Source organism: Anastrepha ludens, chromosome 3 (assembly GCF_028408465.1).
Source record: "Anastrepha ludens isolate Willacy chromosome 3, idAnaLude1.1, whole genome shotgun sequence".
In the NCBI taxonomy this organism is placed as follows: domain Eukaryota; kingdom Metazoa; phylum Arthropoda; class Insecta; order Diptera; family Tephritidae; genus Anastrepha; species Anastrepha ludens.
Window position 1 is genome coordinate 34,900,114 of NC_071499.1, and position 23,913 is coordinate 34,924,026.

Sequence of the window (23,913 nt, forward strand, 5' to 3'; positions counted from 1 at the left end):
TAAGATGCAAAAATGATACAAAAGCCAAACAATTTACAGCAGGCCAACAACTATGAGAAAAGCATTGTTGAAAACATACACTCGACCATACAAACACCCTTACATACATATACACAAATTAACTAAAAGTGCAAAAAAATCGCGTGAATGTGCTTAACTCCCTAACGCGCAGCCCTGAACTGCTTGAGAGTGGACTAAAATTTACTTAGTGTTTCTTGCTTTTTCGCTTTGTTTATACTTTTATTTTTGTTAATGAATAAATATTTGTTGTATGCGTGCCTTCTTCATATTTACTTCACTTTAGTGCGGTTAGAGAAATTTACAGGTCAGCGTTTGCCTTGAAAGGGCTGTGAAAATGTATTCTTTATTAACTTTTATGCCTCCTCATTATAAAGGGTATTTTAATAAGAATGCTCGCTGTTTAAATGATTCGGTTGAGTGTATCCCACACAAGAACATTTTGTGGCAGAAAGTGTCGAAAGCCACATCATTCAAATGCCCCTTTGTGGTTTTCTTTGGTGGTCACGGTTTGATGAAGCCCAATTTTCGGACTGAAGGTGCATAGCTTCAAATTGTGTTGTTTGCATCCATATCACTTAGTTTAGACCACAAGAAGTTGTTGTCTCGGTTAACAATTATGTCATTGCTAGTTCTTTTGGAAGAAGTACGAATCGCTGAGTGCCATGGCTATCCTATTTATTATCCTGACATTTACCTATCCATACATTAAAAAATAGGCAACGTTGCATGAATGGTTTTGATATGCTTTTATACAGGAATTTATTGGTTCTTATGCCAAGGCATCGGACCCGCTTTCTACCATCAAAAAGAACGAGACTTCTCCCTTCTCACTAAATGCTTAACAAACTTCTGGAATATTTCTTACCCATGTGGATTTTTTCGACCTTTAGTTCAACAAATCTCGTAAATATTATTGGGTGCGCAACTAAGTTCTCGCTGTTTTTTTTATGAAAATGGAACTTTATTCTGTAAAAATGGTTACAAGTGAATCATTGAAAATATTGCCCATCGCTGGCTACTACTTTTTCCCATCTTTCTGGTATACCGTCGCGGTAAAACTGTCCATCCTTTGAGGCTATCCATGGATCAAGCCATTTTTTGATGTCTTCTATGAATGGAAGTGCTGGTCAACTAGACCATGTGCCATCGATTGGAACAGGTGATAATCGGACGGCGCAATATCTAGAGAATATGGCGGGTGGGGTAGGATTTCCCATTTCAGTGTTTCCAGGTTGGTTTGGCAACGTGAGTCCGAGCGTTGTCATGCTGTAGAATCACTTTTTCATGCCTCTCCGCGTATTGCGGCCGCTTCTCGCGCAGTGCTCGGCTAAATCGCATCAATTGAAGTCGATATCGATCCCCAGTTATGGGTTTGCTTGGTGAACCAGTTCATAATAAATAACACCAACTTGGTCCCACCAAATACACAGCATAACCTTCACAGCGTGAATATTCGGCCGAGGCGACGACGTAGAAGCATGACCGGACAGTCCCCATAACTTTCTTTTCTTTGGATTGCTGTAATGAATCCATTTTTCATCATCCGTTACGATGCGGTGAAGAAAACCCTTCCTTTTAGCCGCTGGAGCAGTGACAGTTGTTCACAGGCGAAAAAACGACAACATCCCTTGGTTTTAACTCATAAGAAACCCTAGTCCCCTATTTCTGCATCATTCCCAAAGCATGCAATCGGTTGGCAATGGATTGGCGGGTAATTCCTAATACTGAAGCAAGCTCTTCTTGCGTTTGTCACGGATCCTCATTGAGCAATACCTCCAATTCAGCGTCTTCGGCGGTTTTTGGCCTTCCTTCACGCGAACGGTCGTCAACATTAAAATTACCGTCTTTGAAGCGACGAAACCAATGTCGGCACATTGTTTCACCTAAAGCAGCATCTCCATAAACTTTTTGTAGCTCTCGATGCGCTTGAGCCGGCGTTTTTTTCGAATGAAAGAGGAAAATCAACACTTCCCGCAAATGACGATTATTCGGCACCAAATCAGACATTTTCACAAAACCAAAAGTATATGACACCAAAACAAAATCACTAATGTGTCGAAGCAGTTTGTTTATCATATGTCTAAGCTTGGTTTATGATGTTTAGGTTATGTTAAAATCGACTAGCACAAACTGCTGGCGGCATTTATTGACAAATAGCGAGAGCTTAGTTGCGCACCTAATATTTTCGTGTTTTTGGGTCATTTTTTTCGTGACGGTGTTGTGTACCTATTTTCCCTATGTAAACGAAAGATTATTGTATTCGTTATATATTATATAAATTTATGAAAAATCAAGCAGAATTTTGAGGTTTTTCAAACTTGCACGTTATATAATAGAATTAAATAGGCTGTAAGACTGTATACCCAAAAATTTTGTAAAAGTTCTGAAAAATATGAAATTTTTATGGGAATAGGATGAATGTTTAAGAATTTACATCATATTTTAAGGTTGTAAGGTTAACAAAAATAAATTGGGAAAAAATATAGTCAAAATTTTATACATATATGGAGACCTTATTATTATATCACTCACTGTACATATGTATGTAGCTTTTTCTTTCACTTCATATTCAGTTATGTAAACCAAATATTTAACGCACAATAGAAATTCCCGGCAAAAGCGGAAAACCAAAGAAATAATAACTAAAACAGAATCTCTGCAGTGATGCTGATTAACTCTACGCTTCCTATGAACATTTAATGATAAGCTATGCGTGCATTACATTCAGCAATCTAATTTTTATTTTGTTTTGATTTTTGTTTACAGTGAAAACATAAACGCCCATTAAATCGACTATATACAAATGAAGCATTGAGCAAAACAACCAGTAAAATTAATCATAAAAGAGAGGATTATACAATAGATTAATTTTATAGCTGCTCACAACACTCAATACATTAGAAGGGTAAGTCGATGTCAATAATTTTCCACAATTTTATTTCTCTTATCTAAATGCCATGAAATTTAAAGTGCAAAGTGTAATAAAACACAGATGCGATTGCAGCATTCACGGCCAATGTCAATGGCAAGGATGTGCAGATTGATGCGCTCGCTCGCACGCTTGTTCATCGGCCAGTTGCATGCAGTCAAGGTGAAGGTGAACAGCGTACAGGTGGGAGTGGATGTGTACGGCAAGCAATGCAATGAGAGAAGAGTGTGAGTGATAGTGTGAATTGTTGTTGCCCCAAACTTATATGCAATTTGCAAAGGGGAAACATCGTATAAAAACGATATGAAAACAGAAGTTTTTAGATTTGGACGCCAAAACAGATTCCAATTTAATGTTGAATTTTCGAAGACATTTTTATGTTTTGAAATATAGACAGCCAATTCGTAAATTTTAATTAAAAATAAAACACTAACTTTCATTGTTTACATACAACAATTTTTTCAGAATAGAAATGGGTGCTGTGCGCATGCCTCAAAAAAAAAAAAAAACACACACAAAAAATCACTGCATATTGCGCTCTTTTTGCTCTATGCATCGCTCTAATTAACAAGCCACTTGTCTTCTCTTATACTTCTAGGTGAGTGCTTAGAAAGCTACAGAAAAGCTTAAACGCCTGGGGAGCTTTTTACAGTCAGCTTTATATTAGGTGCATCCCACAATTAATCAGACTTACAATATTTAGGAAAGAGTTACCCTGGAACTTGTTATATAAAACTTTATCCTGTGAAAAGTGTAAGGGTGGTTAAGTTTCAAGGGCCGGTGTAGATTTTGAATAAAATATAATTAGGAAATTATTGTCATTTCTCTTTATTATGATAATATTGATATGGCTCAATTACGAATGAAATAAAATATCTGCCATCCGATGGTCCAAATTTTCGATGACGCTGAGGCATAATTGAGGTTCTATTCCGTTAATGTGCCGAATTATTTCATCCTTTAGCTCTTGAATTATTGCTGGCTTATCGACGTACATCTTTTCTTTCAAATAACCCCAAAGAAAGAAGTCCAACGGTGTCACTGACGTTTAGGTGTGGTTCACATTCCACATCGGCCCTTGAAATTTAACCACCCTTTATTTTGAATATGACTAGAATTTCCTTACCCTTTTTTTATAAAAATTTTCTATAACATCAGAATTTTGCTAAAATTAGAGTCAACGCTTCGAAGAAATGTCTCTCAAAACAGGGTGGCGCAAAATTAATCACTCTATAGGAAGATTTATAATTTTAGCAAATAACGTCGTACGTCTATCATATAATATTTGACACTTGTGAATTAGACAGCTGCTGTATACAAATGGACAAGGAAGGGAACGCGCAAAGATCCAAATAAAGATTTTCATTACTAAATTTTTTTTTATTTAGAAAGTTTATTAAAAAAATTATTCAAAACAAATATTGTCTTGATTTGACTTTGACTATGTTGTCTATTTTTTTTCCTGCACCCAGACTTGGGTACTCACAAAGATAGTGAAAGAATGTCTCCTTAGATTCTTGTTGATTGCAGCTTCTTCATGGGGCGGTTATTGGAGACGTCATTCTGAATATGTCTGCTCGTGGCTTTCTTAAGAACTTGCCAGTTCTGGATTTCTTGAAATTGGGCTACGTTTGTTTAGTTATTTTGCAGGTATCCGCGTTAGTCCATCTGTTAACGGCCTGTTTCAATAATAGTGCGATGATCGCAGTGCGCGCCAAGCACTTTAAAGCTATGACAGCGACTTGACTAGCTTAAAAAAATACATACTTTGGATAGCTGTTGCGGATGGTTTCTAATTATACTGCAAGTTTCCCTTACCCCGAGAACTTCTGCTTGGAAGATATTATTTCAATTACCCAGGCGAAAAAACTTGGAAGTTTCGAGGTCTTTCGAATATACACCGGCGCCACCGCTGCAGTCCATCTTGGATTCGTCAGTGTAAAGTGCAGTTGCACGAGTATTCACTTTGACTACTGAATTCAAATCCCATACCTTTCGCATGGCGAACTTTACCTTAAATTCTAATCTAAAGTCTAGAGTAGCGGTAGGAAAATCTGATGAGTTGCTAGTAAACCTTTACGAAAAGTATCGAAGCTGCGAAGACTTCTTCTTAACGGCGTTGTGGAAGAGAATAAAAAATAATGGGCCTAAGAAGCCATCCTGGAGAACGCCTGTGAAGCCGCTAAATGGTTTCGATGAAATATTATACTATAAATAACAACACTAGAACTCCTCTTGACAACATACGATTCAATCCAATCCAGAAAGATAGAATGAAAACCAAAATTTTCCCATTTAGCAACTAAATTGTGGGAAATTGTATGAGAAGCTTTAGAGAAATCAAAAGCTGTAGAGAAGTAAGGTATATACCTATGAAATGAGACTTTTTTCAATTACAAACCTTTATTAACAAAAAATGGTTACAAATTTAATCTTCACAATAATAGGCATCGCTAGCGACACATTTTCCCATCTCTCAGGCAATTTGTGGATGCCGCGTCACAAAAATTGGCCGTCTTTGGCCGCCATTTTTTGGCTTCTTCGTGAGAATTGAAGCGCTGCTCGGAAAGTGCGTGGCCTATCGATGCAAACAAATGATCATCGGAAGGCGCCAAGTCTGGTGAGTAAACCGCATACCCCAGCGGTTCCCAATCGTACGTCTCCACCCATTCCCGGGTCGCTCTTGTTCGATGTGGCGGTGCATTGTCACATTGTCAGTTCATGCGGCACCCATCTTCCGACCTTTGCTGATTTGGTACTAATCAGTTGTTTTTCAGAAGAATAAAGCTTTTCTTTAATGATGCATTCAAAGAGTTGAAAAATAGAGGCTAGTTCGGGATGCAATTCCCAATGTCATTTTAATCACTTTTAATTACCACTCTAATGTTAATTGTAACAATTACCCCAGAAAAAGTTATGCGCTATGCGTGGGATGTGTCACGTAAGCCAACTTACATTGAAAAACAAAACAAATTCTCGGAAGAAACCCAAGACTTTTTCGAGGGCGGGTGGTTTATGAACTATGGTTTGAGGTTATTCACCTGAAATACCCAGTAGACGAAGAAGATGAAGAAGACGCCTCCACCCAAGGTAAGGAAAGCAAGCCGCACTAACACTTTATTCTTCTTCTTCTTCTTCTTCCAACACTTTATTAAAATAATGACTATGAAATCCTAATCCACCAAATGATATGATAAACATGTTTTCTAATAGCGTTCTCTACTCTGTATACACCGGTAACTCTGTGTGTGAATTTCCGGAATGAAAAACTCCTCATAAAAAATCGTCTGCTATTAGGAAAACTTGCCATAAAACTGTAGATTTTTCCACTAATATATGAATAATATATTCTTGGTCCACGGGAAAGATGAAACTTTTTAACATGCAAATATATTACTCCGACAAACTCAGTACACCTTGGAGAGGACTGATTACGTCGTCCCGACGGTAACATTCAATAAGAACTTTGACACTCTCTTTCCATCTCAGAAAGAATGGAGTAAGGGATTCGCACTAAACAACTTCGACGCTACTGCCTATTCAGATGGCTATAAAATGGATTGTGGCGTTGGAGCAGGTATATATCCTCATAGGCTCAAAATTGAGCAATCGGTACGTCAGTGTCAACTGTCTGCAGTGGCTTCGAGGCGAAAATACTCGTACTAGCAATTTGGGATGCTTGTAGGTTCACAAAAGTAGATTTCTCTTTTTTTATGGCAACTTCGATATTCTTTCGGATAGTTAAGCTGCAATCGAGGCACTGGATTACAACAACCTCTAAACTCGTGGAACAAAGTAGGAATAACTTTACCGCCTGAAGTGGAAACCATAAAGTTACCTTAATTTGGATGCCGGGACATCGGAACATTGAAAGAAACGAAAAAGCGGACGAACTGGCATAAGGCAGATCTGCCATGAAGAATACAATTCCCTCGAAATACCTCCAGAGCGCGGCTTGTAGATGGAGAGACCGGGCGATGTGCAAAATTAGCAGCACGTTATGGCCCACCTGCATCCTCAAACAAACCTCAACGTTGATAAACATGGAACGACTGGATGCCTGGGGACTCACAGCAGTCATAACTGGGTTCTGGTGTATAGGAGAGCTGGCAGCCAAAATGGCCATTACTTACAAAGAAGAAGAAAAAGGAAACTATCTTTCACTTCCTCTGTGAATGCCTACCTTATGGAAGGCGAGAATGTCAACCCTGGGAAAACCACTGATTGATATTCTCGAACAACCTAATAAACTTCTTAAAAACGGCAGCCTGGATATAGTCATGCCTCAAATAACCGTTAAACAAGTTTGTAAAGAGAATGGTGCGGAGGGGGTAGTTGGATGCCGAATGAATCATTACTTTAACCAACCAACCAACTCCTTATAGGCGCCTATTAGCACCAAAAGTGAGAAACGTCATTTGTTAAACCCGGCACATAAATACTTGGTACCACTATGTATTAATTTCTGTTCAATGTGCGATCTACAGGATCAGCCAAGCCCTGCCTAACCTAACCTAACCTAAACCCGTCTAATGTCGCTTAAGTGGATGCTCTCCTTTTCAGGAAGAAGCAGATGTTGTGAATTGGGTATACAAAATTTCGTACCACCAAAATTTAGATTTTTTATTTGTTTTCTGTGTTTCAAATACCGGCATCGTTGCTGCGCATTCATTTTGTCCTTGCATAGATAAGTAATATACAAATTTTTCCAACAACAATATCGCGTTTCATGGCTGTCATATTAACATAAAAGCCATCATTGCTGTTAACATATTAATTTTGCACAATTTCACACATTTTCACTTGCCTTTCCCCCGATGGCTTTGTAGCTGCAAACCATTAGTTGCCCGCCTTCGCCGGCATGTATTGTAGCCGTACGTTTTTTCTCATTTCTATTTCCATGGAAAGTAATTTCACAGAAGAAAAACTGGTTGAGTTGGTAGCGTGCAACGCGAACGAGTTTTCCAAACGCTAAACGTTTACTCGTATCAACAACAAATGCTCATCAGCCACTGGTTGCCTAGCAGTTTGTCAGTGCTTACATACACACAAATGCACGCATTTATTCACAGTTATGTACCTACATATGTTTGACGACAGCCGATCTGTCATTTTAGGCCGCCTCTTACAATTGCGGCTACTCCTCTATGGCACAAAGTATTTAATATTTATATTCCTCAAGCAAATGCCACTTAACCACTTCTGAGGCGATTCACAACTTTTCAGTTGTTTGTGTTTGTTGTTGTGTTTTTCTTTTGTCTTTTTATTGTTGGTGTGGTGTAGATTTCTTGTGATTCAGAGCAGAATTTAACCCAGTGACCTAGAGTTTGCGCTTACCAGTTAACTGTGCAGCTAATTATTGTTGGTACTTGTTCTGTGTGCCGATCTTCGAGATCTGCTTGTAGAAGATGTTAATCGACTCATTTGTCATTGGTCAAAGTGTTGTTGCAAAATGCTTATCAGTATTAACGGCTTTAAAAAACGAACAACAACAAAAGTACAATTGAAAAAGTGCTCAAGTCGTTTCGAGTTTAGTCAATTCTGGTTTATTCATAAAATTGTACTTTGCTCGTTTAAGCGCGTCTTATAAAAATTCCCTCAAAGTATGTAATTAAATTTTTTTTCAGCTTGCATTTATATGGCTCATTGTTTGTTTTTAATTTTACATATATATAAGTACATAAAAATATACAAGGTGGCGCAAAAAGTATCATCTCACTTACTTTTGCTGTAATTCCAGTCGTCCAGACTGAATGATAGATGGCTTCAGACTGAGGCACAAATATCAGCCGACCAAATAAATACAGCTATATTACATAAAATTATGTTTTTTTATACTTCTCAAATCAGTAATTTCCGCCAAGACATCACTGCACCCTCAAGCAAGGTCTGGATCAAGTTAAATAAAAAACATTTTCAAAAAGTCGATTTTTTTACAGACTTTCTTTATATAGGGTTTTTCAATAAGGGCGGGTAGATGTTGAAACGGAATAAAATGGCGTTTGCCGTGTGGCACGTAGCGCCGTCCTGCTGGAACCACATGTCGTCTAGGTCCATATGGTTCAATATGGGCCATAAGAAATTGGAAGGGCCACCACGTCTACCGAAAAATGGGCGCAATGCGCGCAACGTTTGCGTTAATGAACACTCATTTTGATAATAACATTTTATCATTTGAATGTGCTGTTCAATCGTGTAACTTGCCATAATGATTTGGCATAAACAACTGAATAATAAACAAAAGATTTAACAGATGTCACCAAAACAAAATGGCTGCCACAGGGCGCCAAAATCGACCCGCGCCAATTGAAAAACCCTTTAGTTTACGGCGTATTTCTGTGGAAGTGGATTGTAAAAATTTCCCATAGATACAAAAGAAAATGTAACTGCGCGACGACAGTTTGATGCGCACTGGAAAGTTTAAACTCGTTCTTCTCGAAACTATTAGGTGCACAGGTAAGTTCTCGCTGCTTTTTTGATTAAAATAGAATTTTAGTCTGAAAAAATGGTTACAAGTGAATCATTGAAAGTATTGCCCATCGCTGGCTACTACTTTTCCCCATCTTTCTGGTAGATCTCGTATACCGTCGCGGTAAAACTGTTCATCTTTTGAGGCTATCCATGGATCAAGCCGTTTTTTGATGTCTTCATATGAATGGAAGTGTTGGTCAACTAGACCATGTGCCATCGATCGGAACAGGTGATAATGGGACGGCGCAATATCTGGAGAATATGGCGGGTGGGATAGGATTTCCCATTTCAGTGTTTCCAGATAGATTCTAATGGGTTTGGAGACCGTGAGACCGAGTGTTGTCATGCTGAGGAAACACTTTTTCATGCCTCTCCGCGTATTGCAGCCGCTTCTCGCGCAGTGCTCGGCTAAATCGCATCAATTAAAGTCGGTACCGATCCCCAGTGATGGTTTTGCTTGGTGAACCAGTTCATAATAAATAACACCAACTTGGTCCCACCAAATACATAGCATAACCTTCGCAGCGTGAATATTCGGCCGAAGCGACGACATAGAAGCATGACCGGGCAGTTCCCATGACTTTCCTTTCTTTGTTATGCTGTAATGAATCCATTTTTCATCACCCGTCACGATGCGATGAAGAAAACCCTTCCTTTTTTGCCGCTGGAGCAGTGGCAGTTGTTCACAGGCGAAAAAATGAGGTTCAACATCCCTTGGTTTTAACTCATAAGGAACCCAAGTCCCCTGTTTCTGAATCATTCCCAAAGCATGCAATCGCTTGGAAATGGATTGGCGGGTAATTCCTAATACTGAAGCAAGCTCTTCTTGCATTTGACACGGATCCTCATTGGGCAATGCCTCCAATTCAGCGTCTTCGAAGGTTTTTCGCCTTCCTTCACGCGGATGAGACGATCGTCAACATTAAAATCACCGTCTTTGAAGCGACGGAACCAATTTCGGCACTTTGTTTCACTTAAAGCAGCATCTCCATAAACTTTTTGTAGCTCTCGATGCGCTTCAGCCGCCGGTTTTTTCGAATGAAAGAGGAAGATCAACACTTCCCGCAAATGACGATTATTCGGCACAAAATCAGACATTTTCACAAAACCAAAAGTAAATGATACCAAAACAAAATCACTAATGTGCCGAAGCTGTTTGTTTACCATATGTCTAGGCTCGGTTTATGATGTTTAGGTTATGTTAGAATCGACTAGCACACACTGCTGGCAGCATCTATTGACAAACAGCGAGAACTTAGTTGCGCGCCTAATACTTTTTCCGGCACGGTCTGCAGGATAACTCATACAGTTTTAATATTTTTTGATGCGGTTTTTGTTTGTAATATTCGAAAGTGTTTTCTCTATAATCTGTCTAGCCGAATTTTTGATATTTTTATTTAAAAATTTTATAAACATAATTAAATTTGTGACATTTATCACGTAAAACGCATTTTTTTAATGCCGTAAATTGCAAAATTTTTCGAAATTCAAAAATGCGGCTCGACAGACTATAACTACAACTTTATTTTACAAAAATTTTACTTTTTACAGATCCATCAACATTTCAAGGAGAAATGATGCAGACCGTGAAGCAACTTTTTTTTTTCATTGCACTTTGGGTCACGTGATTTTTTATATAGTAATTGTTGTAAAAAAAATTAAAATACATTTTTTTTATAAAGTTTAAGTACTAACAAACAATGTATAAAATTTTGTTATATTTATTTCTATTGTTATCCCTTCTAAAAACAGTTTTGCTTTTAGCGCATTTTTGGTGCTGCTGGATGTATGTAACACCTTAACTTTAAAAAACTGGATATCAGTTCATATTTTCAAAATTGAATAATTTTCAAAATCATTAAATTTCTTTCGAAATTTTTTCGTTTAAAACTAGGTTTGCGTAAAAAACCCAATTTTCAGAATAATGTTAGGCCACGTCCAATCAGTTGGTATGGAATCGCACAACTGACGAACTATTCTGTAAAGTATTGAAATTACTTTTTTGCATTCTGTTGAAACGCAATAAGTTCCGTAAATGACAGCAATCAAATGGAAAATCAGCCAGTTATATTAACTGCCAAAGTGAAAACTCTAAGCATCTTCCAACAGAGTGATGCATTGTGCGCCACCTTGTGTATGCAGCTCCAGCAAAGCGTAAACTTAATTTATTGCTTATGCATTGCCAAACAATAGGTGCGGCCTTAGAACGGCTAGAAATGAATAACCGACAGCTCAGACAGGCAACTGTTGCCAAATCGCTCGTGACTTTAACATTTTCAAGATTGATGTATGCACATACATACCTACCTATGTAAATCTATCAGTAATTAAGTGATTTCCCAACAGTTCTACAATAAAAATGGGAGGAATTTTAAATATTTATTATCATTCAATGTCACGATACAAATAATACAACGTTGACGCCATGCCAAAAACGCTACTATTTTAGGTGACATCAATACAAGAATAAACAAGCCTTCGTGTACGTATGCCCGATTTATTTTATCTTTCAGGGCTTTCCACTTACTTTCGCTTCTTCTTCTACTACTTTTCGTTTGCCTATTTTCTATACTGACGTCACGACCCTTGGGAATGCGCAATCACTATTTAATCGATTTCAAACTTAGATACCATTAACCCTTACGTGCTTGTTGTCTAAAGGCGCTTTTCTCAACTAGACGCTAATAGTAAAGCTCATTTTATCATAGCCGTTAAACACATATTCGTTCTCAAGAGCTTCTTAATTAGTTGGGCCGAAATATGTAAAGAATAATTTTTTGTTGAGCTTTAAGTTCAATAATTAGATCGTGAAACTCATCAGTTTGATGCAATACCTGGAGATATTGTCTAAGTCTTTCACAAAGCACTCGGCAATCTCTAAGATTGCATCTCTTAACGTGGTGGCTGAGCTATTTCTCTCCAATGGAACATAGGTTCATAGACATTGCGACATTGAGGGTTATTGTGGGGCAAATAAACTAAGAAGACTCGGCATCAAACGGCCTAACGAGTGCATAAACAATGATGTAGATATTCCTCAAAAACAGGTAGACTACTTATTTTGAGGAATTCGTAAGAATAACGAACGAAAGATGGTCGAACGAACCCAAATGCAGGACCACCCGACAATTGTGGTCGGCTTTCAATGCTAAATGCACAGAATATTTTTTGAGCCAAAAAAAACATAGTCTTAGCACACTGATTTCGGTTATAACTGGACACTGTCTAGTAAGCAAACACGTCCAGATAAAGGCGCGAAGACACATGACTTTTGTAGAAGCAGTCTGGATGAAGCAGAAGAAGAAGAAAATACGGCCACTGTGCTGCTCTATCCAAACGAAGATTCCCCACTTATCTCCTTATCACTATCCGGGCTCAATTAACCCGAAGACGGTTTTATTATATTTCCATATCAATATCTGATACTTCTAAACTCTGCAACTTTGTCGCTTTATTTCTTTTCACTTCGAAAATCATTTGGCCACAGTACAATAGACGCAGGGCACATCAAGCTCTGGGGACTCTAAGCCACTTAATTTTCCAAATCGTCGCTGTGTTTACCGTTCATTGGCTGATCGGCACACACACAGAAAAGCTAGGTTTACCACTTAATCCCCATTGCTGAAGCTGTGGTGACCTTTCAGAGAAGGAGACTTATGAGCTCTTTCTCTGTAAATATTCGGGTTTGGCTGCTACACAATTAAGGTCAATGGGTAATCCTTTCTTCGGCAGCCCAGGGCAGTAATACAGACTAAATCCCATCAACCTTCTACACTCCATCAACAGCTATGGATGGCTGTAGGTAAATGCCCGTTGGAGGTCCCAAAATGGTATCAAAACAGCGCTTCAGTTTTACTTGGGGAGTGCCAAACTAGTACTTCAACCACTACTTGCCTTATTTCTATGTCGTAATATTCTAATAAAACTATTTTTTTTCTTTAAAAATTGGTATTGCTAATACAAACCTTCTGGGGGAACTACCATCCGAATGGTAGGTTAATGCTATAGCAGTTTATTTGCGGTAGACAAAGGGTTGGGCAGACATTTTTTAATGAGTTGGAAAATCTCAGTACTGTGACCGTCAGGGATCTTTTAAAGCTTTGTAGAAGTTCACATTGGTTTTAGGAAAAACTTTAGGAAACTTAACCTAATATAACCTAAGTTTAAAATTAATGAGAACAGCTCCTTATGCTTACCGACATTATATATGTAGATGCTTTTCATGAAGAGCTTTTTCATGGCAGAAATACACTCGGAGGTTTGCCATTGCCTGACGAGGGGCGACCGCTATTAGAAAAAACTTTTTCTTAATTTTGATGTTTCACCGAAATTCGATTATTTTATAATTCCGAATGGTAGTCACGCACCAACCCATTCGGCTACGGCGGCTGCCGGTCTACGGCTTACCTACATTACTGAGGATTTTTTCTCCCAGCTTGTCATGCATTGAAAAAACGATTTATTTTTATCAAATCTTGGAGAAAAAAATGTGTGAACGGGCACTTTTCTCACTTGATTAATTTGATGAAAATAAGGTGCAGAGACCTTCACTATAAATATATATCTATTTGGTTCAAATCCTTCTAAATAACAAGTAAATTTGAGTAGATTGTTTGAGGGAGGAAGATGAGTTGTTCGTTCCAAAGGCCTTATACCTGACTTTACTGAAGAGGCGAGCGAAGCATAAATCCAGACAGAAAAATTATACCAATTGATTGTAGTTATTTAAATCATATAAAAAAGTCAGTCAGTATTCTCACAAGTGAGTCAGTATCCAGTTCCACCTTCTTCTATATAAGGGTTCTCTTTGGAGCGCAATCGCCACCTAACTTTGGCTTGTGAAGCCATCTCAGGGGGTCTATAGAAATTTTGCAGTAAGTTTTCTATAAACTGAATACAAAATAAGAAAACTTTATTTATTTTTTTATACTTTAAGAACTTTCAAATTATGCACGCATCTTCATCTCGCTACCATTAGCAACGACTGCCGCATCTCGTCCATCTGCTTGTGTCTTTTAGAGGCTTACAGTCATGATGAGCGTAATAGTTGAGGGTCTGCACCACCACACTGCAAATTTTTGGTCATAGTGAATCAGACATTTTTTCCAAAAAACTCGCTTAAATACTCAAACCGCAATCTAGACTTCAGAAACTCTTAGCTCAACATGTGTTATACATCGGTGCTTACTAACGAGAATTATTCTTTGTTGCTAAACTTGAAAAGCTCTCAGACTTTATTTTTTTAGAATGTTTGTCGTCTCTTCATTCCATATCCAACTCCTGGATTGGAAAAAAAGAGCTAGTAGCGAGTCGTTTGCAATTAGAAAAATCGGGTCAGAGTTGAACCACTCATTTCACTAGTTGGGATTTATGCTAAAAAGAAAGTATATCTTGCGTCCGCATATTTACGGCAGTTGTTATTTTAGGTTATGCAGGTCATGGGCGAACTTTTTAAATCAAGTTGAAGTTTTAGGCCTTTGACGCATTGGCTTGAAACTATTTTTTTCAATATGGCATGCCTGGGTGAGTAACGAAAGCAAGTTAAGGGGAGAAACCAATCTGAATTCCTCTTGCAATGGAGAGAGGCAGCTGCTGAAAACTTTGAATCATAGCTCAACGAATGTAAAGTTGAATGTAAACTTAATTGCTTGAACATATTTTACATTCATTTCACTACGCTTTTTTACCATCCGTAGAGGAATATTTTGACAAATCCAATTGCTGAAATTTCACTTTTTCTTTAACAACGTAACCTTCATTCATATAAAGCGTGGTTAAGTTTCAAGGGCCGGTGTTGATTTTGAATAAAATACAATTTTTTTAGGAAATTATTGTCATTTCTCTTTCGGCATTTTTCGGCAATCACTCTTGGATTATCATTCGCCCAAATGCAACAATTCTGCTTATTGACGAATCCACTGAGGTGAAAATGTGCCTCATCACTGAAGATGATTTTCTTCGAAAATTGCACGATATGCATTTTGATTTGAACGCCCGTTTTCATAATAAGCCTGAATAACTTTAAAGCGTTGCTCGATTGTGTATCTTTCCATAGTTCAAATTGAGTTCGTCTGAAATTGAAAAATGTCAAATGAAATGCAGAAAAAAACTTGACGTTTAGGTGTGGTTCACATTCAACATCGGCCTTTGAAATTTAACCACCCTTTATTAAACTGGTAAATACAGACATCAGCTAACTTTTTTGTTACATTTTGGTGAAATTGTCTAAAAAAAACTATAAAAGTTAATAAGAGCAAGAAAAAAAAACAAAATAAAATGTATTCCAACAACATAAAAAAATTAATTTACCTGAACGAAACACGACAACAAAAAGTGTAATTTTAAAACCTCATAAAATTATGCCTCAACAGACCGTTAATGTTAAATCACTCCCACGCTCTATTTACTTTGACACCAACGAGCGGTAATGCGCCCGCAATCACAGGGTGTGTAAATACCTATTATGCGTATGTATGTGTGCTTATAAGCTTATTGAACTGCATCTACTCGGAAGTACGTTGTTGTATGGATATAACAGAGTTCTTATATTTTTATTATCAGTTTAGGGCTAACAATTTATGTTAAGGAAATGTATCCATAGAAAAATGAGATGAACCCACATTTACATACATACTTTCAGATAATAAGACGGCTTTAAAATCCCTTCTGTTAACTGTAATCACCTGAAAAATGGTATATGACTGTATGAACCTTTTCAACTTGCTAGGGAACTTCAACACAGTATTATTAGGATGGGTTTCTGGACATGAGGGATATGAGGAAATGGCTAGCAAAAAAATGCTCAGGATATTTTTATGGACTTACAAAAGGTCACACTAACGAAATTATCAGAAAGTGAGAAGAGAGGAAATTCGTTAAACACTGACAAAATTCTATCGGTCAGCGAAAACGCCGGGGAGAGAAATTTCTGTTAAGCAAATTTCACTCAACAGAGTGCCCTTAAGATTTTCAACTGGTTACTTTACAGGCCACTATGGCCTGAGATGCCATTTAAACAAAATTGGTCTCTCTGAGTACATCATCATCTGTGAAAAGGACATTAAAAATTCAGAACTCATTCTTTGTAAATGTCCCCTACTAGGCAGAAAACGGCTACACTACCTTAGTGGTAGAGTCGCGCATTCATATAAGCTATGCAACAATAAACCCCAGAATGTGATAAAAAAATTTTAAAGCCTTAAAATATAGGGTACCACAGCAGGCTTTGCACAATAGATCTCTTTTGGTCGCAGTGCGCAGTAGCCCAATAATAATAATAATATAGTAAAGCATTTTCAACTTTGCAATGGAAACCTCAGATGGAGCCTGGAAACACAAAAAATGTCCACGGCCAGAAAAGTTCAAGGCTCTATTCAAATCAATACACATATGCCAACGATTAGTCCAGCCATCAAAGCATTTTTTAAACGCGTTTGAAGAGATCTTCTTCAGCTCCTTCAGCGAATTCTCCTTAATGGCCTCTATCGACTCAAAGCGGATTGGCAATTGAAGTTTTGAGAAAAGGAAAAAGTCACAGTGCCTAAATTCGGCGAATACGGTGGTTGTTGGATGATATTTGTCGAGTGTTTGGTCAAAAAAGTGTTCACAATATGAATCTTATGAGACGGTGCGTTATTATGGTGCAAGAGCCATCAGCTTTCTGTCCACAAATTAGACCCTTTCCTATGCACATTCTCTCTCAAATGCTGAATAACTTCTAAATAATATTCTTCATCTACCATAAAACCATTTGGAGCGAATTCCAAGTACACAAAACCATGATAATCAAAGAAATCGAGTAGCATGATTTTCACTTTTGACCGACTTTTACGTAGTTTTTTGGGTTTCGGTTCATCTGGATAGCGCCATTCAACCGTCCGTTGACTGGTTTGCATGTCCAACTCATATACCTACGTGTCACAACCTGTTATGTTGCGCTGGATGAACGTTGGGTCCGAATTCACTTGCTCAAGCATGTCTTCAGCCACCTTCTTCCGATGAATTTTTTGAAAGAAATTCAACTCCCTTGGAACGAGTCGAGCAGCCACGCATCTCGTGGCCAATTGATGGCGTAAAATGTTGCGAATTGATTCGTGAGACACGCTAAGGTCAGGAGCTACCTCCCTTAAACTTATATAATGGTTTTCCGGCACCATTTCCTTGACTTTGTCGACGTTTTCAAGCGTTGAAGACGACCCGACGATGGGCGACCATATGGGGGCAAATCTTCCACGACTTCTCGGCCCTCTGCAAAAGCCTTATACCACTCGTAGACTTGTGTTTTTGATAAAGCACGCTCGCCATAGGCTTTCTGCAATATTTTGAACGATTCGGCACACGAAATCCAGTTCAAAAACAAGGTTTAAGACAAATTCTTTGTTCGATATTTTTATTCATAGTGAAAATCGCAGAGCACACCTGCGGTTGACTGATATAATTAAATGCCAAAAACAAGCTAATGGACAGATGACGCTCAAACTCTGCGATATTATAGAGGGCAGTTGTACCAACATTCCAGCAAAGAAAATTTAAAGATATACCTATACCTTTTGACAAAATATGCGAAAATTACATTTTTTAAATGTCCACCGTGAGCACGTCCGCAGATAAAATCTGCCAAACAGCCAATTCAGAAATGTCTAAAGGCTAATGTAATGTCCCAGCAACGCAAGCGTATCGGGTCTAGGAATTATTCACTACTGACATCTAGGCGTCTCTTTTGAAATTCCCTTGTTTTCTGGCATTCCTAGTGCTGTCAGTCCCCATCTGATGTTTCCATTGCAAAGTTTGACATATTGTATAAATAGCAGCCCTTGTATTACATTCGACTTAAAATTTCGAACATACTTCTAACATAAAATATATGTAGGAGGGAGAAGGTTTAGAAAAACAAAGTGTGAACGTAAATTAAAATCTTTCTATATTTTGTTGGGTTTTTGTTTTGCATATGCCGATGAGACTTTGGATATTTGACCCGCATTTGATAACCAAAAATAAAAACCTAATTTAGTACCACATTTCATTTATCGAACGCGCATTATTATTCTAAACCAAAATAACGTGGCTCCATTTCCGCTAAAATATCATCCTACAAGCCAGCATGTTTCTTGATCCACTCCACATGATAATAGACCTTAGCATAGCCATCTGGATAGATATTGCCGCAACCGCCATGAACGAATCCAGCTATGCCCACCACTTTGCCGTCGTATGTGGCTGGACCACCTGAGTCCCCGTTACAAGCGCCATTATTAGCCGCGTGAGCCAAGCAGATGAGCGTATCACTATCCCAATTTATGGCTGCTCTGCACTCAGCTTGCGAAATGACTGTCAATGTATTCCACTGCAACTTTTGTGGCAAATCACCACCTGCCTTTAGGCGACCCCAACCGGAGATGATGACCGACGTGCCGCTGGGTAATTCTTTATCTGCCAATTCAATAGGTTGAATATTAGTTGAAAAGATTAATGGTTGACTTAAGCGAAGCAGCGCAACATCGTTCAAGAAATTCCCATAATCCTCATGGGTGATAATCTCTTGAACATTGACCACCACACCGCCTTGGAAACGATCGTTTGAACCGGCGCGCACAGTGAAAACGGAGGGATCGTAACTAAAGGTTATAAGAAATTATATATCTACATATGCATTTGTGTATGAGAAACTTGCAGGAAGAACTTACGTGTAATAGTCGCCTGTGGAGTTGGTGGTGCCTACACAATGCGCTGCGGTCAACACGAAATTCCGACTGATGATCGATCCACCACAAGTAAGAGAACCGTTGCGTCGTAACGAGATCTGGAAGGGAAACTGACCCTCATAGGCATCGATGCCGCCTACAACACGTCCCGTGGGACCAGCTTGACCGATCACAGCACAAATTGAGCACACCAAAGTGAAGAGCACGAATTTCGACATGTTGGACCGTCACACAAGGAAGTTCAATATTGAATTAAACTTTGACGTATTCAGCAATCGGAATAAACTGTCTTGAGATAAGCGAGTTTAAAGCTTTTAATGCGAAACAGTTTGATAACTAATTTTATTTTAATTTATTGCAATGGCCAATGCGTGAGATAAGATGCCGCATGATAGTAAAAATGGAGCGATATTAGAAAAATTATACAGTTATTTACAATGTCGAATACGTAGGTACGCGGTAGATGAACAAGTATAGTTTGACACTATTACTCGATACGTGGGTTGGCTCATATGTTTTGCGCACTGTTTGCAACACTAAGTGTGACGAGCTCTAATTCGATATTTTTATCGAAAAATTTGATGTTTTCTTGCATAAACTTACATATTCCGTTTTCACTTCAGTTGAAAAATTCATCTCGTTACAAAGATGGGATTAACTCTTGAGAATTTTCGTGCGATGATTCATTACGATTTTCGAGACAGAAGTGCATTGATCAACTTACGTGGACTTTTGGCGTTGAAGATCTATACTTAGCCACTATGAGGCGCTGGTACAACGAGCTCCAATGTGGCCGTCGATCCTCCCTTGATGAATTTCGCAAAAACCGTCCAGAAACGATGGTTCCGCCAGAGACAATCGGTGAGGTGCGTCAATTGATGACGATAGGTTGTCATTTGGCATAACGCGAGATAGAGACACACTTGGACGTTAGTGAAGCCAGCGTACATTCAATATTGCATGAACATTTAGTAGTCAAGACTTTTTCCCGTTGGATTCCACATCATTTGACATTTGCCTAAAAAAGGACTCGTGTCGGTTGATGTAAAGAAATGTTGAAGAAAATCAGCCACGCTGGCCGTCTATGACATCTTAACACGTGATGAATCTTGGATCTATAGTATGCATATTACGTGATAATGAAGCAATAATCAATAGTACGGTTCCTAGACGAGCTTAATCCAACAAAAGATATTCACCTAAAAAGCAACTCAAAGCAATCGATCACCTGATTCTTCAGAAAATCTGGTTATGTTGCAACTGTACCACTAGAGAAACTTAAAACAGTCAATTTTGAGTGATACGCAACCATTTTTTCACCAGAATTATCACCAAGAGAATACGAGTGCTCTTACTTAGCGGCTCAAACAAGAGAGTTTTAAGCACTCAAAAGACCGAATTAATGGGTCATCCGCCCTACAGGCCTGATTTACATATAGCTAATGATATCTTTTTGTTCACGAACATCAAAATTAAATTACGTGGTCAATGTTTTGCAACGCCTGAAGAAGCTTTTGAAGGCTTTAAACTGCTTGTTTTGGAGCCATTCACTTCTTAGTTGCAAAAGTAGATTCTTTGAAAATTGGTTCAAGCAAATGCAGAAGAGTATTGACATAGAAAGAGAATATTTTGGAAAGCAATAAAGCCATTTTCATTATTGGGCATAAAATATTAGCGGCAACCCTCGTAACACGTTAGAACCATTTAAAGATTATTGTTTAGGGTATCAGTCAAAACTAATTCTAATCATTAATACCCATGAAATGTAGCTAAACAGCAAAAGGATTTTGCTCAAAGTTGTTTTAGCAGAAAGTCAAATATAATCCAGCCAGCCTCTAACGCCTTTTTCTTCTTCTTAATTGGCGCGATAACCGCTTTCGCGATTTTGGCCGAGTTTAACAAAGTGCGTCAGTGCTAACCGGCGCCAGTTGGACACACCAAGTGGATCCAAGTCCTTCTCCACCTGATCTTTTCAACGCATAGGAGGCCCTTCTCTTCCTCTGCTTCCGCCAGCTGGTACCACATCGAATACTTTCAGAGCCAGAGCGTTTGTATCCATTCGTTTGTCGTCACTAACGACTACCCTGTTCAAAAAACCCGTTACAATAGATTTATTACTTAAGAAGAAAACGTAAAGGCGATAAGAAACTCTGTATCAACACAACGCATGGTAAATATTTTACTGTTACTACTTCAAACACTATCAAGTACTTGAAAAATATCAGTTCCAGTTAAATTTCGGAATGAGACAAATATTTTGGAAATACCCAGAGTGCCACATTTCCTTCATAAAGGTATAATTTTGCCTAGAGCCGACATTCTTGGGTCAGAACCAAACTCAAAGTGTATTTTGCGCTATCCCATCACAATTTTTCTTTTTTGTTTTTGGTTACAGTGGGCTTGAGCTGAAATTTTTGGGCTATTAAATTTTTTTTGTTTGTGCACTTAACCCAGATTTGCTCAAATTTTAATATTAAAGTATTTGATATTTTCTTAGAAAATTTGTTTCTTGTTAACAGGCAAAAAATGGCTTCAATGCAGTTATTAATGTAATATTATCATTTACATAAATCTCTTGTGTGCCGATGATTTAAAGATATACTCGGGGATAGCAAGTACAGTGGACTCCTTAAACCATTAATATGATTTAGCTAACACTGTTGCTTGGTGTAATAGAAATAAGTTTAATTTAAATATAAGCAAGTCATTTTATGTTTCCTATTCTAAATCTTGTTCTCTTATACCCACTTTCTCCCACATTTGTGCATCTAGTTTATCCAATCGAAGTGAAATTATTGATCTTGGTGTGGTATTTGATTCTAAATTCTCTTTTCAAAGGCATTTAAATTACACCATTTCAAAGTCCTTTTCCGTACTTGCGTATGTATTCGACGTTTTAGTTCAGACCCTGTTGATCCACATACTCTACAGTTGTTATATAAGTCTCTGGTGCGTTCGAAGTTGGAATACGACGTCTTTATTGGCGACCCTATCAAGCTTGTCATTTTTGTAAGCTCGAATGTGTCTAGAAAGCCTTTGTGCGTTGTGGTTTGCGTTCTTTAAATTTCACTGATCCAATTCCATCCTTTAAAAGTCGGTGCTTGCTCATAAATCTAAAATCGCTAGATATTGTAAGGACTATTCTCTCCATTACTTTCCTTTTCGATTTAATAAACGGAGTTATTAAATCCCCATTGCTACTTGAGAAAGTCAATTTCAATATTCCTCAGCGCAGTTTAGGGAATCATGATGGTGATGGTAAGAACTAATTATGTTCCCAATGCTCTGATTTCTAGAACTTAAGGAGATTTTTCTTCCACAAAAAAACACTTAAAATTGGTACCAAATGAATTGTTGAACTAAATTCTTAGTATTATCTAATAATCCTCTGCTGTAAATTATAAGAAATGTTATCTTTTTCTTTCACTCATTACAGTTAAAACCAGTTAATTATAAGATTAATTTTACTTTAATTAATTTATTTAGCATTAATCTGTTTTCATAGTCTGTATGAAATACTGTATTTTTTAGACTATTAATAATTTTTTTCGACTCAATTATTAAAGAAATAAATATCTGATCTGAAGTATAAGAAAAAAATCCGAAATAGATCGGACTCTTTCTCCATTTATTTATTTATTTTTTTGAAATATTGTGCATACATTTATTCCTTTCATCTTTTTGTTTTTGTAGAACATATTTAAAAGCCTCCTAGCTTCATCTTGTAAGATCTTTTTGGTCCTTCATTGATTGAAGATTTATGAAATTTGTTTATAAGGGTAACTCAACTGGAAACAAACTTATCGCATCTTTTAACTCAAAAAGCAACGAAGTGTTTAGACACAGTGTTACTTTCAGTGCTAGATATTAACGGGTTTTCATTGCGAAAAATACGAGGGAAGCTGTAAAAGCTTGTCGAATTGAAGGTAGGTAGTAGAAGGTAGGATGAGTTTTTTTTTCTTAACACAGCACTTAGTACAGTTGATGACCCAGTGCAACTGCAAATACTAGGTATCATAGAAATCGATTAACCTTTAGGATTATGCCGAAGATAAATCAGTCAGTCGAGAAGAAAATATCAACTATGATAAACCTGAGTTTCGTGACGCGATTAAGTTTCTTACTAAGCAAAAACCTGTGCAGATCATTAAAGAAAAGTTGCGACCTATTGCGGCACTTTTGCCGAGCAATGGACTAGCTGTCAGGTTAGGCAGACAGGCAATCTCTGAGGTTGCATAGATCGAAGAATTTGTTCTGAATGATCCACTTGGATAAAAAAATTTGTTGGACGAATGTTTGGACTGAATGACTATTGGATATCATCCACGGCCATCTTGCCATATTTAAGATCAACTGTAATATAGATGCCCGGCTTAGAAGCAACAGCGGAACGAATATCCATGCCTGTGTACCGATTACAAGTTACATTTATGGCCTGAATCCCTTCCTGGGGGTGAAAGAGAGATTCAATGCTATGCATCTATAAACAGTAAAAACAAGAGCCTACGCACTGCCATCACCTAAATACTTCCCGCCCTCAACCAACAACGGTGTTTTGGGACGCAGATAAAGTTTCAACTATATTATGCAATGAAATTGGCTATTTTTACCTACTTTAAAGATTTTGCAGAAAAATATTTTCGGACGGTATAAATAAAGATCTGAAGAAGTGTGTCCAGCTTGCAGGATAACATCTAGAAAAGGGAAAATCGAATCATATCAAATTTCACAACTCTCTCTCTCTCTCTCTCTTCATTCCGCAAACTTTTTAACTTTGCCCCTTAGTACATG

At 37.9% G+C, this 23,913-nt stretch overlaps 2 protein-coding genes across 5 annotated transcripts in view; one reads left to right on the forward strand and one right to left on the reverse strand.

The window, feature by feature from the left end:
* The window catches only part of LOC128857393 (carboxypeptidase M), a 73,636-nt gene that overhangs the window by 564 nt on the left and 49,159 nt on the right, over window positions 1–23,913 (forward strand). For all 4 annotated transcript variants that reach the window (XM_054093135.1, XM_054093136.1, XM_054093137.1 and 1 more), the window contains exon 2: window positions 2,788–2,926. The gene's annotated coding sequence lies outside the window, so the exon portion shown is untranslated. The remainder of the gene's footprint in view (window positions 1–2,787; window positions 2,927–23,913) is intronic.
* Window positions 18,325–19,380, reverse strand: LOC128857395 (serine protease SP24D-like). The gene is made up of 2 exons (XM_054093140.1): window positions 19,105–19,380; window positions 18,325–19,035 (listed from the first exon to the last, which is right to left on the reverse strand). Exons 1-2 carry the CDS (start codon window positions 19,338–19,340, stop codon window positions 18,510–18,512), a joined length of 762 nt encoding a protein of 253 aa, XP_053949115.1. The 5' UTR covers window positions 19,341–19,380; the 3' UTR covers window positions 18,325–18,509.

Coding starts and splice junctions, on each gene's coding strand:
- LOC128857395 (XM_054093140.1), bottom strand. CDS start 19,340: ATGTCGAAATTCGTGCTCTTCACTTTGGTGTGCTCAATTTGTGCTGTG. Junction 19,036..19,104: donor TCCACAGGCGACTATTACAC/GTAAGTTCTTCC, acceptor TATAACCTTTAG/TTACGATCCCTCCGTTTTCA.